Source organism: Empidonax traillii, unplaced genomic scaffold, assembly GCF_003031625.1.
Source record: "Empidonax traillii isolate 1590-97213 ecotype Southwest subspecies unplaced genomic scaffold, ASM303162v1 scaffold796:size359387, whole genome shotgun sequence".
NCBI lineage: Eukaryota > Metazoa > Chordata > Aves > Passeriformes > Tyrannidae > Empidonax > Empidonax traillii.
The window spans coordinates 331489-348870 of record NW_020955989.1 but is presented as its reverse complement, the minus strand read 5'-3'; the positions used below and the strand labels follow the sequence as shown (position 1 = coordinate 348870).

Here is a 17382-nt window from a genome sequence, read left to right as displayed (position 1 = left end):
TCGTGCATTCTCCCTGATGGGAGATAATATTGAGCTCACATTAAATTTGGTTGGGTAGTGATAGAAGGATTTCAAAGAAAACTATATGGGTCATGCAAAATGACTGGAGAGATGGGAGATTTGAAAAGTTTAGAACTCTTTGGATTAGATTGTAGCTGAATAAAGGGGAACTCGAAACTGCTGTTTCCATTTTTTAAGAGATGGCAGAATATAGGCCCTTCTATTTCGCACTGAATAACGCTTGATAAATTACAGGGAGAGACTATTGAAAGAAATCATGTTCTTTGAAAAATGATTTGGTCTTTTAAGCTATCCCAAAGCTCTGTCCCCACAGCACTTTGTTATTGCTCTCAAGTTTTGACACGTTAACATACCAGAATGGGTCAGTACATCAAAAGCACAATGCAGAGAGGAAACAGAAGCAAAAAGCAGCACATCCACACTGTTTTTCACACCAGGGCTCACAAACATTTATTTTGGCCCCTCTAAAATCACTTCTTCCTGTGGCATTAAGGTGTCATTTCAATAGTTGTGAAAGACTTTGGTTGAGGACAAAACTGGTCCTGTTTTAAGCTGTGAATTAACTTTTCTCCTCAAGGACTTCTGCAAAACCTCAGTTTTATTAAAATCTGCATTTTGAGTCAAAATGGATTTCTAGTCATTCTGTAATAAAAAAGTGGCTATAAATATATTCACTGCACCATAAAAAAATAAGCATTCTTCTGTTTTCAAAGATTTATGAAGGAGATTTGGAGAGTGAATTTAATAACTTTGAGGACTGGGTGAAAACTTTCCAGCTTTTTAGAGGAAAATCTAATGACGAAGTTCATGCTGATGCTGAAGACAGAATAATAGGAAAATTTAAGGTAAGCTTTAATATTGATTACATGAGTAATAATTTAGAGACTTTAGGTTTTCATACATATTTCAGATATACCAGGAATGAAAGAAATAGACATTGACAGTCTGTTTAAATATAATTATGTCTTTTATTAGACCTAGAGTCATGTGTTTTCTTTTTCCATTTTCTGATAGAAAAAAAGCAGCATCCAGCATCAGGTGTTCACTGCTGTTTTGAAATAAGAAATTGCAGGGAGTTGGAAATCACAGAAGGGGAAGAAGAAATATATTATGTCGTCCAGCTTTCACTAATGCAACTTTATTGCTGCACTATCAGTTACAGCACCTCATGTGCAGCTTCATGTAATTTAAATGGAGGCCCTCACAGCTCCGGCCTGATCCAGGGCACCATCAGGCAATCTGAAAAGCTGAAAGCATGAGTAATGCTAATCAGCTTTCAAGCACTTTGTAGTTTAGAGGAACTGATTAAACTCATTGATGTCTCAATTATTTTACAATGCAAATTTCTGTCCAAATGACTAGTTAGTTGCTTTCAGGCAATATGAGCTACTCAGCAGTATGAGTCAATATTGATTTATATGACTTATATGGTGGCTGCAAAAACACAGTTAGATTCCTGTCACACTGTTGTGAAACTTACCCAATGGAATTATTAATTTGCAAATATACAGTTAAGGTCAAAATATTATTTTTAGAATGTTAATAACAGGAAAACTGGATTTAGAATGCCTGCAGGTGTTAATTTTAAATAATCAAATAATGAGCTAAGAGCATGCAGGTACTTCCACATTTAGATGTGGTAATGGCACCATGTTATAGAGAAAAGACATTTTAAAAGGTGATGTTTAGTGTACTGAGGTCTGGGTTCCTTGTGAGTTGTACCACGATGTACTGCAGCACAGGCTGCATGAATGATGTTTTGTTTGGGTTCAAAGAGTTGGTTGTATATTGCACCTGACCTATTCTCGAGGAAGATAAAAGTCAATGTATTCCCAGGGCTCCTTCTGCATATACCCGAGTCCTGAGGATGGCAGCTTGCTGGACGGAGGGCAGCCCCGCATCCTGCAAGGGATACCACCAAACCACTCTGTCAAAGTACTCATCAGGGTTTACATTGTGGCAGTAAGTAGACAGATGCTCTTCGAACCCTGAAATAACTTGGATGTTTCTTCTCAACTCTATTTACTTTCAATGGCTTTGCAGTGCAGCTTCCAAAAATCCCCATCCGTGTGGTATTATTTTTTCTGATCATATTTCAGACAATGTTTCATACTGTAGAAATGAGTGTTCAGGACAGAAAATTTTCTATATTCCTAATGAGAAACCTGGAGGTTTCTCCAAGACCGGAGAGTCACTTTAGTTGCTCAAACTGAAAGGGCTGGATGCATAACTAACATAGTATGGACAACCTGTTCCAGCCATGTTGTACAAACGAAGCCAGTTTTAATCAGTAGAGTTGTTTTAAAATGACACACATTTAAACAAAACCTCAGTAAGGAGGATATTATTTGAGGGCTGTGAATTGCACATTATCAAAGTGGTAGATGTTGTGAACAAGTTTTGGGGTTGATACCTTTAGAAGAACAGAAGACAAGAAGATGAGAGAGCACAGTGTGAGAAGAACTGGTATTTCAGAGAAGCAAGGGAGTGGCAGGTAATCTAAGAAAGACAGCATGCAAAGAGACAGTGGCAACGAAACAGAAGACAAGAATAGGAAGAGATCGCTTTATTTCATGAATATAAAGACTTAAAGGTCTTTTCCATCCTTAACAATTCTGTGATTCTATAAAGAATTGTTTTGTGCTCTTCAAGGACCTGGAACATTATTTTTGGAAGGCCTTTCCTGAATCCTACACGCACCTGTGCAGCCAGCTTCTTCCTCAGCATTGTCTCTCCTGCTCATCTTTTTGCATCTTAGTGGTGGGACAGCACTTACTTTTGCTCCACCTTTGCAAACTGCCTTCTCCTCCGGATCATCTTTTCCTAGTGGTCTGCAAAGCTAAAGGCCAAATTTTGTATTAGTTCAGGCAAGAAAAGCCCCTGCACTTCCAGAGCATCCAGGACTGAGCAGGAATGTTACATTTTCTGTGACCATGCTGCATTCAAGCAAACTTCTTGAGAAAAGTTTTAATTCCTAACAGGCATTTAACCTCAGCCCAGCTGATCCAGATGGCAAGTCAGATCCCTACATTGTGCTGAGACTGGGCAACACAGAAATTAAAGACAGAGAAAACTACATCCCCAAGCAGCTAAACCCTGTATTTGGAAGGTCAGTGATGACTTATTTTCTTGTTCAATGTAATTTGTGCTTTATCACTTGCTACCACTGTTGCTATTACTATTACAGAGTGTTTATTATAAGCTGATTTCTGCCTGTTTAGATGTTTTGTACTTATGCTGGTTAAAATATTGAGAATTTGTGTCACCCTGTATGATTATAAAATATTTCATTTTCATACCTATCAAAACACGTAAAGTAATGAAATCTGTAAAGAGGTTTTGCAAAATGATGCATGAGAGGAAATGAAGCAACAATGGTATTTTCTGTGCAAATTAATACAAACATTAAGTTTAACGTGAAATTAACATCAGAACAGTAAAGAGTGATTTCATAATCTTTGTTGCTATTTCAGGTTGAATAAAGTGCCAAATAAATCTCGTCGTTTTAGAGCTAGGACAAAATAAACAGCTTTTTGAACTCATATGGCCTTCTGAATGCAGGAGCCAGGGGCTAGCTGCCATAAACATCTACTTTGTATTATCAATGCTTTATACTTATTTATATTTTTAATGCTAATAGCTGAGATTTTTTTTCCCCAGTAAGTTTCCCTGTTTTAAGAAGGTTGAAAACATTTTGAATTGGGGTGCAGTTATTCTGTAAGAACATTAAAACAGAGAAACTATACTTTGAACTGAAAGCCCTGTAGAACAGGATCCTGTCTGCAAAAACAGAGACTTACAGACAAAAGTGTAAGGAAAACAGACAAGAGTGGTCCCTCCATAGCATGCCATCTCAGTTTCTGTGCCTTAAGCTCTTCCTTAGCAGAGGTTGCAACTGATCCATCATTATGACAAACCACAGAGCACAGCCTTTATACATATATATAAATGGAATGGGAAATCACCACTGTGTTTGTTTTAGGCAAGGAATGGGCTGTTGATTTGGACAGTCCTTGCTGCTGCTGGCAGTGACAGTACTGGAGTGACTGGACCAGCACCTCCCCTGCAGCAGTACTGTCAATCACAGTAAACACTTCTCATTATCCTAGAAACCCAGGTCAGCAGACACAACCAACTTCTAGCAATTCCAGACCATGCCCAAACCTATCTCTCCTTCTAAAAGTGCTCTGCTGTTGCTATGAAATTTACTTTTACTACCTTGAGAAAAAGAACAAAACTCATCCTTCAGGACACATTTTGCCTGTGCTTTGGAGAAATCTGGAGCCAGTGTTGTCTGATGAGGATGTCCTGTCTTCCACTAATTTATCAAATCATTGTTGTATAACTTTTATATTTTCATCCTCCCTAAACATCTCAATAATAATGATTCCTATCCCTGAAAAATGCACTGAGTGAAAAAGGGAGTTCTGATCTTTGCTTTTTTGAGACTTGTTTAAAACTTTTGTCTGATCATTTTGTTGGGTGCCCCCACACTCTTATTTTCAATATTTAACCTGCAGCTTTTGGAAGAGAACAGAAAAGACTCAGATGTACCTTTTGAGGCTTCTGAAAAGCATATGAAAACCCTTACATAGAGCTTGATAAGCCTGGTAATTTCCAGACTTCCACCTGTATTGGATTCAGGATGAATTATTGCAGTTGACCAGCTTCCATTTCTGTCTACTGTAGGAGCAATCTTAGAACTGTATAGGGGATGGTAGAGAAGGAGGAGGAAGAAAACTTTTGCACTGTGTGTTTCCAGCATGTTCGAATATTTAATTGAAGCAAAAAGCACTATCAAAAAACCCACTGCTTATTAGAAGGGACATGATTCACACATTGTTTGCACAGCATTCATTAGCTTAGTCTTTTAGGCTTCAAAACTGAGTTGACTGCATGTAGTTCTTAATTTTTCCTGTAGATCATTTGAAATTCAAGCTACATTCCCCAAGGATTCCTTGCTCAGAGTCCTGATCTATGACCATGATTTCGTGGGGACTGATGATCTCATTGGAGAGACTAAAATTGATTTGGAGAATCGTTTCTACAGCAGGCATCGAGCTACCTGTGGGTTACAGAGTCAATATGAAATGTAAGTAATTCTTCAGACAGCAACAGAGCACACAGTGAGTGACTTGACTTCACAGAAAAATTCCAGATGTGGCTAAATATTATGCTTTCTCCACCACAAAAGTGTCACGGGAGGTATTTTAATTAAAATTCACCATAGAGCTTAGTGGTGGCTCTGGATAGCTGCCAGCCTCAGTGGGAAATGGATATTTTAAAATTAACAGCACTGTTTGTTCAAGGAGTATTTTAGATAGAAAACAGCTCATGTATGACATACCTGTTTGATAAACTACCTTGGACAGGCATAATGGGTAAATAGGGAAAAGAATCTCCCAGAGATGTTATGCCAGGGCTCTACTCTGCTCTCTGTTATTCAGCTGCAACTGGTGTGATTGCAGAAAGGCAAGTGGGACTCATGTGGCACTGGGTGGAGAGGGAGCAGAGTGGGACTCCTGCTATGACCTCTCTGGCAGGGGAGAGTCATAGGGTGATGATGCTGTTCCTGGTCCCTGCCATGCAGCTGCACTCTCAAGGATGTTGTGCACAAAATTAACTAATCAATCCAAAATAACTCCACTGCCCTGGCGTGGGGCACTAAACTGGGAGATGTGGGTTTGGTGTTCTCCTATGATTGTTTCTCATTTTATCTATAAACAAAGAGTGGAAAATGGAAAAAAGCAATCCAGGAGCAGAGACTAAACCACAAAGCTTCCCTTGCTAGCTCATCTCCAGTGTGAGATATTTCTTCATGTCCCAGATAACCTCAGCTTCTCCTCTGCACATGGGAGTTGCACAGCACTTTTTCTTCAGTGGAGGTAGCACATGTAGACTTGAATTCTTTAGTTAGAACGTGGCTCAAGGTCTGGTCCTTTTCCTGTTGGGAAGCATGCCAATGCCTGGGTTACTTTATCTAAGCTCTGGGTAAGGCTGTCTCAGCTTCCCCTGTGTTTTCAGAGGAGTGGTTGGTCTCCAGCACCTGAGCAGACAGAGAGGGTTTCTCAAGAGGTAGTGCTGAACAATTCAAAGGGGAAGTTTGACTGAGCAGATGTCAGGGCCACTGACCACAAGGCGAATTCTACGTGGAAACTCCTGATTTGTCAGTGCACTTTGCTGAAAGAAACTTCACCTGTTTCTCTTCTCTCTCTGTTTCCTCCTTGCAGAGAAGGGTACAATGCATGGCGAGATGCAACCAAGCCAAGTGAGATCCTCACTAAGCTCTGCAAGGACTACAAAATCAATGGACCCTTCATGAGGCCGGGGGAGATACAAGTAGGAACAAAAGTCTTTAAGGGACAGACAGTCTTCACAGAAGATGAGAATGGTAATGAAGTAGTTTGGCATTCTTCAGTTGCATTGTAGCCATACCAAGTGCCTGCCCAAGCTGTAGTAGCGGCCCTGTTGTGCTATGCATTCTAAAGTCAGATTCTGGAGTCTGTGTCTGCTTTGAAACACTCATCTAACTGTGTCAGTTGAGGGTGTGTTTATATTAGCTTTTGCTGTACCTGAATTGCAGAGAATCTGTAGGGTGAAGCAGTTGTTGCTGGTAACCTGACATCCCGATGGTGGCTGCTGGGAGATACTTTGGACTAGCTCCTACCTGATCCCACGGATGGTATGCCCAGAATTAGTTGGAGTGCAGGGGACCCTCTTGGAACATGTCTTCTGGCTTAGTGCTGATCTGAGAGAAGTCCAACTTGCACACTCTGAGATCCTCCCGCACAATATATCAAAGCATGGGAAGTCAAGGAGAGTCTTTCAAGACATGCAATCCCTGTCTAAACTAAAACACTAGGGTAGAAAGACCCAGGAATTGAGAAGAAGAGGAAAGAGAAGTACAGATTTGAATGGAGTTGCTCAAGTTACTTAGTCTGGAGAAGGCTTAGAGGTGACCTCATCACACAGACCTTCAACTACCTGAAGCCAGGTGGGGGTTGGTCTCTTCTCCCAGGCAACCAACAATAGGACACGGGGACATGGGCTCAAGCTCTGCCAGGGGAGGTTTAGGTTAGATGTTAGGAAGAAATTCTTTACAGAGAGGGTAATCAGGCATTGGAACGGCCTGCCCAGAGAGGTGGTGGATTCACCATCCCTGGAGGTTTTTAAACAGAAATTGGACATGGCCCTTAGTGCCATGATATAGTAACTGGAGTTGGATCAGGGGTTGGACTCGATGATCTTGGAGGTCTTTTCCAACCCAATCTATTCTATGATTCTAAGGTTACACAAGTCTCTGACCACAGTTAGATTCACGGCCACTTACCTGCCAGTCCTATCTTTCCTACTTGTCCTTCCTCTTTGCTGATTTTTGTCTCTTCTTGATATCTTTGGGGTCCATGAATCCAAATGGCAGGACAGAAGTTACTTTCAGAACTCCCATATTAAAAAGAGGTCAAAGCTACCAGGACCTTGAGTGTCCATATCACACCAGGGTGCAGTGGGACAGAGTTATCAGTGAAAGATGTCTCTGCTGATGGCAGGGGGTTGGACAAGATGGTCTTTAAACATTCCTTCCAACTGAAACCATTCTATAGTTCAGTTTTATACTGAGGTTAAGGAAAAGAGGTGTAAGGATGGAGCCTTTCAAGGGGAAAAAAAGGAGTGGGCTTGAAGAAATAGTAGTGGACACTGGCAGTGCAGGAAAACCTCCACTCCCTTATCTGACCACATTCCTCTTGGCAGCTACAAAATACAGCTAAGGTAGCACTGTTGAAGGGAGAAAAGTTGATCCATTTTTTGCTTTCTGGCCTGAAAGCAATTTTTGATTCCAGTATTGCTGTTTATTTTCCTCACTAGCAGATGACTGTGTGTGACTACCAGAAACAGGATCTCTCAATCAAGATTCTAGTTCACTAAAATAAGATTAAGACAAACCAATGTCAGACAAGATGATGGAAATCAGAAGCAAGGAAATATAGAACCAGATGGCAAAGACCAAAGTACTTATGAACACAAGTTTTTCAACATGTTATACAGAAATAGTTTGTACCATACAGTCTTTGCATAATTCCTATCCAGACTGCTGTTCTGACAAGTACATCTGGATCATTATTTCCTGTCAGGTTTCTGTGGTTGTTGTCATTTGGGCCTATAAAACTAACAAAGGCTATGGATTTGAGCTCTAGAAGAGTGCTAGAAAAAGGAAGCAATACCTTTTCCACTGTAGAGGTGGAGAAAATTGTATTTATCCATCCAGCTTTAAATTGCAAGGGAAAGAAGAATTTGACTTTGCTTAGGAACACAGAAATCAGATGAAATAGAGTAGTTCAGTTGGAAGAGACAAAGCACAATCATCTTGTCCAACTGCCTGTCCGCTGCTCCCAGGTAGTCTAGGACTACCTGTAGCCAACAGGAAGAAATAGGCATCTTCAGAGGTAAAAGCAGTCTTTGTAAAGATGTCTTTGAGAGAATATGGGATATTGTAGGACAATCTGCATCATTACTACTGAGGCTGCCTGGCTGATTAGCTCAGGCTGGAGACCTTGCTTTTAGTTGGCTAAAATTAGATGAAACACATTGCACCTCAAACACATGTTGGTGCACATGAGGGAATCAAGATTCATAACCACAGGATCATCCTTTCCTCACTCTTTGAGCCGTTAGGAAGGGTTTAATACCTACTGTTTGAATTCCAAATGAGCCTTTTGTCAACTACCAGCAATTTGGAGACAGCAACACCCGCAGGAAAAGTGATAACAGTTTGCTGACACAAATAAATCTTAACCTTCTTCTCACTTAGGGACTTCTAATCTAGGAGATATCACTCTTCAAAAGTCTGGGCTCCTTTAGTGTGGAGCCCACACAAAAAAGGAGGAAAGAGAAATTCAAGAGCACAAAAGGCTTTCTCTGCTTTCTGCTATCCACCCTCCTATCAAATATTATCTTCCTTGGTCCTTTCTTGAGGTGCCATTCTCTGGGGTCTCCCTTCCAGTGGTCAAGCTGAGCTGGTCAGAAGGTGACATTTTCATGCCCATGGACTTCAACTCTCTTCCCTCGAGGTGTGATTCAGTTCTCCAGGAGGGTCTTTGCTGTCACTGACATAAAGCAAAATGAGGTGTAGATAACTGTTAGTGCCTGTTTACTGTCAGCTTTGTGAAATCCAAGTCACCTTGTCTTTCATGAGCTTCAAAAATTTGCAAGTTCTTGTAAAAAGGATAGTTTACAGGTTTCTTCCATCTTCTTGTTAAAAACTGCTACTGTAATAGTGAAATGATTTGCTGTTTTACAGGGAAACTGCTGCCTAAGTGCTAAACTTTTAGTTCCCCCTGTGGGTACCCTTATTTATGAGAACTAAGTGCATTTCAAGATCCTTCTTTATTTAGCTGGAATACATAAAACACTTCTGTTAACTCAAGCAAATTTTTAATTGCTATCTTTAATAGTTAATGCAACATATTACCGAGGGATTCAATATTATAATTCAGCTCCCTTTGTTGTTTTTGTTTTCCTCTTTCCTATAGAGGAGCCAGTTGAATCGTATGAACATCTCTCCTTAAAGGTTTTACGTGCTTGGGAGGAAATCCCTGGAGCTGGATACAAACTGGTCCCAGAGCACATTGAGACTCGGCCTCTCTACCATAAGGATAAGCCAGGCATGGAACAGGTAGAGCAGCTCAGAGGTGGTGCTGATGGCAGCCTCAGGAACAGTTTTCATTTCCTTCAGTTCTGGTGGTTTCTATTTGTAGCCACAAAGTTACAGAGTCAGCATCCAAGTGTTGCACCATACATGAGACTTCGTACTGTATCAACCTGGAAATTGTCACCCATGTGGGTATTACCCAGTACACAGTAATCACACAAGGTGTAACTGCTTCTTTTCATTATTTTAAATGTTTTAGTTTATTAATTTGATGAAACTTCTTATATTTGAACTTTGGCTCTTTTTTTTTCTGTTCGTCAAATACTATTTTTACATGGATTTTACCTTGAAGCTGACAGTGTTTGAGCTCTATTCCAACTTCACTAAATTCCTCAGAAATTGAATAAATAACTATGAAAAAAATATGCTGTGTAGAAAGTTAATAGATGAAACCATGGTTACATGAGAGTGAGATGGTTGATGCTCATAGACAAAGTGGTAGTTTTGGATGTCAGAACTATATTTAAATCCTTTTAAAGTCTCTGTAAAATTGGGTTGCAGAGATGTTTCTCTCTTTGTTTTCAAGGGCCGTGTACAGATGTGGGTCGACATGTTTCCTAATGATATGCCTCTGCCAGGCCCCCCAGTGGACATTTCACCAAGAAAACCCAAAGGGTAATACTCTATGCTTTCTCACAGCAATAACTCTTCAAAGACTGACTCTTTCTTAAGTGTCTGGAAATAAATAGAAAAAGAACTATTAAAAAAACTCTCTCCAATCCCAAGAAAAGTATTCTTGGGTTCATATGACTTCAAGTCCAACAAGATCATCTAGTTTGGTTTCCTCTGTTACACAACTCAAAGAGCTGTTGGTGGTTTTTTTCATCAAGGGCTATCACACACCTCTTTTAGAAAGAAATCCCTTTTTCATTTAGAGATTACATGTTGTATTAAATATGAGGACGGCCATGTAAATAAAACTGGGCACTCAGATGATGATGGCCTAAATTCAGCTTTATTCTCTTCATCCAGAATATTACATTGTCTTCACACAGCTGCTCACACACACTGTCTCCTAGAATCTTACATACTAACACTATTCTTAGCTCTATTATCTATATTTACCACGAGCCTTCACATATGATTGGACGTTCACATCTTATTTACATTCTTTCTCCCATGGTCAGGCTGCACAGCCTTGCTACATCCTCCGACAATTACAGGTAGCTAGAGGCAAGAGTTTCTTAATAATTCAGATGTTATCATCCACTTGTTGAGCTGAAAGAAGTAATTCTGGTTTCACTACCTCTTTCAGCGAGATAACTCACTTGACCCTGGTTGAGCTCTTTAATCTGATGCAGTAGTATTACACCTATTGGATTTCCAGCACTTTGTTCAAAGATAGATCAAGAAACACATAAAGCAGCAACAAAGAGGCAAGATCTGTTCAGAAGAACCTTCTTTCAAATTTCCCATTTACTTTTGCTGCTTTATGTGCAACAGTGTGCATAGTTCTTCAAGCTAATTGAATCTTTGTAAATAAAATACAAAAATAAGCTACAGAGTTCTCAGCCCATCCTATATTTTAGCAAGGCCTTTCCTGAGAATTTTGTCTGAAGCATCATCAGATACTATTCCTGTATTATTTATGTTTGAACAGGACACAATATAACAAAAATATGTTTAATTTCCTTTCCTTTTACAAAAACCAAGATTTGACAAGCAAACTAACAAACAAAAAAGAGTCCATGTAACAATTACCTCCTTCAGACCATAACTTTCTATAAAACTCCTTAACAACAAGAATTTTCCAATCCAAAAAGATTTAAAGCTAATCATGCCCACAAACCAAATTGTGGCTGCTATTTTTGTAGCAGGGGAAAACACTGTCAAATATTAATTATAAAAAAACCCACAACACCTAATCATGCAACCACAAATTACACATCTTTCTGAGAAATGCATATTTGCTGCAACAAAGGAGGCTCCAGGCTCCACAAAGCTTGAAACACTTTGTGAAAACGTCTCTCTCTTATTGACAATCTTTGACTGCACAAGGCTCTGATGGACCATTGCAAATGCAAGTTTCTTTGGCTGGTGCAGAGGTTGGCTGGTTTTCCTGGTCAATACCTCCTTAAAAGCTCCATGGCTGGATAACTTCTGGTTACTTCTGGAGAAGAGCATCTGGTAACTTTGGGAGCAAATTTTTCACACCCTGAGATTGAGGCTATTTCCAAGACAAAATGTGACATACCAGAAAAATTGTATGTTGGTGTTCTCAAACAGCTTTTTTTGGTCTTTTTTTATTAATTTTGCAGTTCATACAATGACTCAAGGAATATCTGAGTTTTTCTGTATCAGCTTTTTTATGTCACCTGCAATATCTGTATTTCAGTTCAAGCTTTGAGAGCTTTGGATGGATAGCCACCATAAATGTCTGTATATAGGGAGTGGAAAGGATGGGAAAACTTCAATTCCTTTTACTATTGTTTCTAAAGACGATTGTACTTGCTTAAATGAAAATATCTCTAAGCAGTCCTTCTCTTCCCTTTTAATGCACTAGATTGCATAAAATGCATTGTTTTTAGACATTTCTTCTGAAAAGCACCTCTCAGGGAGTTCTGGTTTTTATTAACAAGATGATCACTGTTTTGAAGACTATTCTGATGATGTTGTCCAGGTCAAATTTGCCTTGTTTCACTGCAGCATTTTTGTGAAAAGAATTGAAAATGAACAGGTATATGAAAAGTAAGGAATTTTCCATGCTCTGAAGCTGGCAGTGACCCTGCTTTTGTCCATCCTACTCCATGAGCTGAGAGGAACCAACACCGCCGCTCTATCACTAAACTCTTGTAAACAGAAGAGGCCTGAGGCTGATGCACAAATATAAAATTTCTCACTTTATAAAAGCATGATTTGATTTTTTTTTTTTTTTGCATTAGTGTCTGACTAGAGCTTTCTTTTTCAGCTATGAACTGAGAGTAATTATCTGGAATACAGAAGATGTAATTCTAGAAGATGAAAATATCTTTACAGGGCAAAAATCAAGTGATATCTATGTAAAAGGGTAAGTTCTTCAGCACTTCAAAGTAACATACAATATATTCAATAGGCTATTTGGTGACCTTAATACTTTCCTCTAAACATCCGCCCAAATTACACCTATATTGGATACTGCTTTCTTTTTTTTCTCTTTTTTTTCTCTGTTTTTTTTTTCTTAAAATCAAGTAACTGTAAAATGACACTAGTTGTTAGTTCCTACGCAGACAGAGATGGCACAAGACGAGAACAAAGCTCACAGCTTAGCAAAGAGAGATCTAACACTTACAGAACTTGAACTGTAAGAGCTTACACAAATGCAGAGAGGTTTGACATAATCAGAGAAAAGGGTATTATGACCACATGAGAAACAAGAGAGCAGGTGTTTACCAGGCTATTTTTATTGGAAATACCTTTTGATCTCATGTGGGGAGCATGTGTGGGTGGATGACCATGGCCAAGCCGAGGAGAACATCACATGGGCACTTTCTGCTCTCCATCTCCTTCCTTTCCTGAGATTGTAGCTGGTTACTTCTTAATTACTTGCCTCTTTTGGAGTACTGCTTTGCACTTTCTGCTTCTGAGTAGGATTTGCATGAAGGTACATGATGTTAGGAAATTATGGCAAAAGTGGCAGCATGAAGTACTGAAAAGCTCAGGTACCAGACTGATCTTAGATTTTTCAGTTTTTCCACTACTGAAGAGCAGGATAAATACACCAATATGAATTGTCTCATTGTGGAATCCTGGAAAAATCTGAATTTGTGGAGCACTAGGCATATGGCAAAATGAATTTCCTTAAAAACCTGACATGGTATTGCCAGTGACCAAATGTGAAAAAAAGCTGAAGGAGGGAGCACTGGGGCTAATGGATCAGGAAAGAGAGGATGTTTTCCACTTTGCTGGTTCTGAAAACCACATGAACACAATAAGATATCCTAAGTAAGCATAAGGACAGGGCAATCTTATAGCAGGTGTTACTCCTGTGTAGGAAATACCTACGTGAACTTTACCAGGGGAACTTGCAGTAGCTCTGAACAAGCTGTGTGGGGCACCAGGAGTGTCACCACTCCTTTGGAGCAGGCGATACTGGCCCAGGTGAAGCACACATCAGTACAGCCATTTGGCCCCAGTGTGCTGCAGGTGCAGGTATTGCATACACTGGCTGAGCAAACCTCTCCTTGCAGTTCCCTGAGAGGAGCTGCTCTGAAATCAGTGGTGTTGACACAGATATATCCAACCTAGCAATGAACTCATGTCTTCAGAGCAGTAGCAGAGTAGCTCTGAGAGCACGAAATTGAGGAACTAAATAGGAAGCCAGCCTCTGTGCTGAGCTGTGTGATAACATTGAGGACATCACTATCAATGCCAGAGTGGTCTTACAGGGAAGCGAGGAGTAGAAAACTTTTTGCTTAATGATGAAGACGTGAATCTCATTATGTTCAGACAGTGCCTGTGGCACTATATCTGTCACTGTGCATGGATTTGCATATGGGCAATGCTATGTTTCAGGTTGTCACTGTTTTTCATAATCCCTTGTTGAAATATTGGGGCTTGCAGGGGAATAATCACTCTTTTGATACAGCACAAAAATGTTAATGTTTACTCAAGCTGTGATAAATCATCTTTGGAACTAAAACATACCTACTTGGATCATTACCTCCATGGAGCACTTCAGAGGAGAAAATCATGCTTAGGAAAACACTATCCTTTTGCACATCCATTAGTGTGTACACTGTAGCAGAAAACAAGCAAAAAAAATCACAAAAAACCCCAGAGAGATTTCTCTAGCCATACTTATATGTTTATACCCCCAAACAGCAACTGCAAACAAATTAAGCTCCAATAACAAGCCCTGAAATCAGTCTTGGGACACTGACATAGAATTTGTTAGTGTGGCTCAGCATGAATGCAGGGTGATTAGTACTGGAGAAATGTCACTGTCGCTGCCTGTCCTAAAGATGAGGATGTTCTGGCCAGTAGCAAATGACCAACTGGTATTTTGGGGTCTGATAGAAATAAAAATCTTATTCTCACTCTCAGCTTTCCATCACCACTGGCCATTACTGAAGCCTCTGCCAGTAATGCACAGCTGGGAGGTGGCTGAGATCCCCAATCCAGGGCGGTTGCTGCATGTCACAGTCCTGAACAGCCTCTTACTGATAGGTAGGAAATAGCAAATGGTCATGCCTGTAACCAAATAACCATAATTACAATATAAGCTCCCCTGGTGACTGATGCTTTCCACTGTGATTGCTGTAGGTGGATAAAGGGACTGGAAGAGGACAAACAGGAGACAGACGTACATTACAATTCCTTGACAGGAGAGGGCAACTTCAACTGGCGCTTTGTGTTCCCGTTCCACTATCTCCCAGCAGAGAAACAAATCGTGGTTAGTAAAAGAGAAAACATATTTTCCTTGGAAAAGACAGAACGCAAAATACCTGCAGAGCTGGTACTTCAGGTGTGGGATTTCGAAAGGCTCTCTTCAGATGATTTCTTGGGTAAGTATGCAATGGGTCTGCCTGAACTTCACCTGAGGCCTCACCAGACCTGTGTTTTGTAGAGGTATGTACAGCACAGTGTCTGAGCCCCAGCTTCTGCTTGTCTTTTTCTGAAGCACCACATTGCAAACCTAAACATGTCTTGGAGAGTCACTCAGGTGAGATGATGCCAGGACAATTAAAATAAATAACTGGTAGTACAGAGGAATCCCCTACTCTGATTCTTGGGCCCAAGCTGCTTCATTGCTCTGTGTATCTTATCTGGAAACTGCTCCTTAAATGCTTTCGTGTCTATCTGGTCTCTGAGTGTTGTCACATTACTTCTTCCTCCAGGCACTCTTGAATTGGACCTGAACGGGTTCCCTCCGGCAGTAAAGACAGCCAAAAGCTGTGACTTAGGAACAGTTTTGGCAGCAAGTGAAGAGAACAAGATCTCCATATTTCAGCAGAAGCGTGTCAGAGGCTGGTGGCCTTTCATCAAGGCTGGGGAGCTCACGGTAGGCAGCTCACTACAGACGAGCAGCTTTTCTCTGGGACTGATAGGCTCTACTGAGATCCTGAAAAAGACAGGGGCTAATTTTGGATATGCCATCAGAAGAACAGCCACCACTGGCAATCTGTAGGAGTCCTCCAAATTCTTTAGCGATTCTCCATAGATTTGGTTCAGAAAAACCCAGGCAACCATAAGACTTTGTGCTTTTTCTTTACTTTCTTCCATTGTTTGTCTCCCAGCACACTGGATGGGTAAAGTGGGAAATCAGGTGTTTCCAGCCAACTTTATGTCAGCTGAGCAAATCCAGGAAAGAATCTCACCTGATTATTTATTTCTTTACTGTTTATGTCTAACTTCAACCTAGGCAAAGGAACTGATTTTGGCAAAGGAGTCTGCCATTGTTCATCTTGCTAGTGGCACATCTCAAGTAGAAAGAGCACAATCTTTTCTTCTTTTTGCAGTGTGCTCAGTGTTTTTTGGTTTAGTGACAGGATACAATTGGTATAGAGGAATGCAAAGGACAAAGACAGTTTCCCCAGAACTCTACAAGACTTGTTATGTGAGAAGAATCCTCCTAAGAAGAATATAAATGCTGTCACACAAATTTTAATTTACCTGAAGCCTCTAGCATAACAGGGCTTGCAGCAGAGTGTGAATCTCACTCAGACTGTACCTAAACATTTCACAAAATGACAGAATTGTTAGGGTTGGAAGGGACCTCCGGAGATCATCCAGTCCAACCCCCCTGCCAAGGCAGGGTGACCCAAAGCAGGTGACACAGGAACGTGTCCAGGTGGGTTTGGAATGTTTCCAGAGAGGGAGACCCCATGACCTCCCTGGGCAGCCTGTTCCAGTGCTCTGTCACCCTCAATGGAAAGAAGTTCTTCCTCACACTGAGGTGAAACTTCGTGTGTTTTGTTTTATGGTCATTGTTCTTGTCCTGTCACGGGGCACCATCGAAAAGAGTCTGGCACTATCCTCTTGGCACCCATCTTGGAGATATTTATGTGCATGAATGAGATCTCCCCTTAGTCTTCTCTTTTCTAGATCAAACAGGCCCAGCTCCAGCAATCTCACCTCACAAGAGAGATGCTCCAGACCCTGAGTCAGATTTGTAGCCTCCACTGGGCCCTCTCCAGGTGCTTCTTGTCTTTCTTGTACTGCGGAGTCCAGAACTGGACACACCACTCAGTTGTGGCCTCACTAGGGCTGAATAGAGGGGGAGGATCACCTCCTTCAACCTGCTGGACACACTCAGGGTTTATCTCAGCTGCTTCTGCTGCAGCTTCTCTTCATAATGTTGAAGTGCTTTCTGTGCATAATCTGAAGCTACAGTGAAATTCACATTGTTTAACACAACTCCTCCATTTTCTCTTTCTTTAAGGCTACTTTGTGCAGTCACAGCAGTGTAGGGATCCTCAGTGTAAATGAAAGACAGTTCTGATCCTCTGTTTCCAAGGTGGAGTGCAGGTATCAAGGCATGAAGTATATTCCAAGAGTTAATTCTGCACACAGTCTTTGGGTCATGTCTACATGAAACAAACAGAGCACGAAACAGAGCTGTGTGAGTTAGTGAAGGAAAACCCAAACTGATGTGCCTACAAGGCTATGGCATTTTGGATGCTTGAACCCTGACTTGGGGATGTCTACAGCCCTGTTCTGGAATTAGTGTGGTTGGA

General features: G+C 40.7%; 1 protein-coding gene across 1 annotated transcript in view; it reads left to right on the top strand.

The window, feature by feature from the left end:
- LOC114066673 (fer-1-like protein 6) overlaps positions 1 to 17382 on the top strand; it is a gene marked incomplete at its 5' end in the record, with an annotated part of 33513 nt that overhangs the window by 9838 nt on the left and 6293 nt on the right. Inside the window, 10 exons of the mRNA XM_027901535.1 lie at positions 735 to 866; positions 1858 to 1983; positions 3003 to 3130; positions 4943 to 5113; positions 6252 to 6412; positions 9549 to 9691; positions 10254 to 10342; positions 12636 to 12734; positions 14969 to 15210; positions 15544 to 15707. Of these exons, the coding sequence (XP_027757336.1) occupies positions 735 to 866; positions 1858 to 1983; positions 3003 to 3130; positions 4943 to 5113; positions 6252 to 6412; positions 9549 to 9691; positions 10254 to 10342; positions 12636 to 12734; positions 14969 to 15210; positions 15544 to 15707 (1455 nt within the window). The remainder of the gene's footprint in view (positions 1 to 734; positions 867 to 1857; positions 1984 to 3002; positions 3131 to 4942; positions 5114 to 6251; positions 6413 to 9548; positions 9692 to 10253; positions 10343 to 12635; positions 12735 to 14968; positions 15211 to 15543; positions 15708 to 17382) is intronic.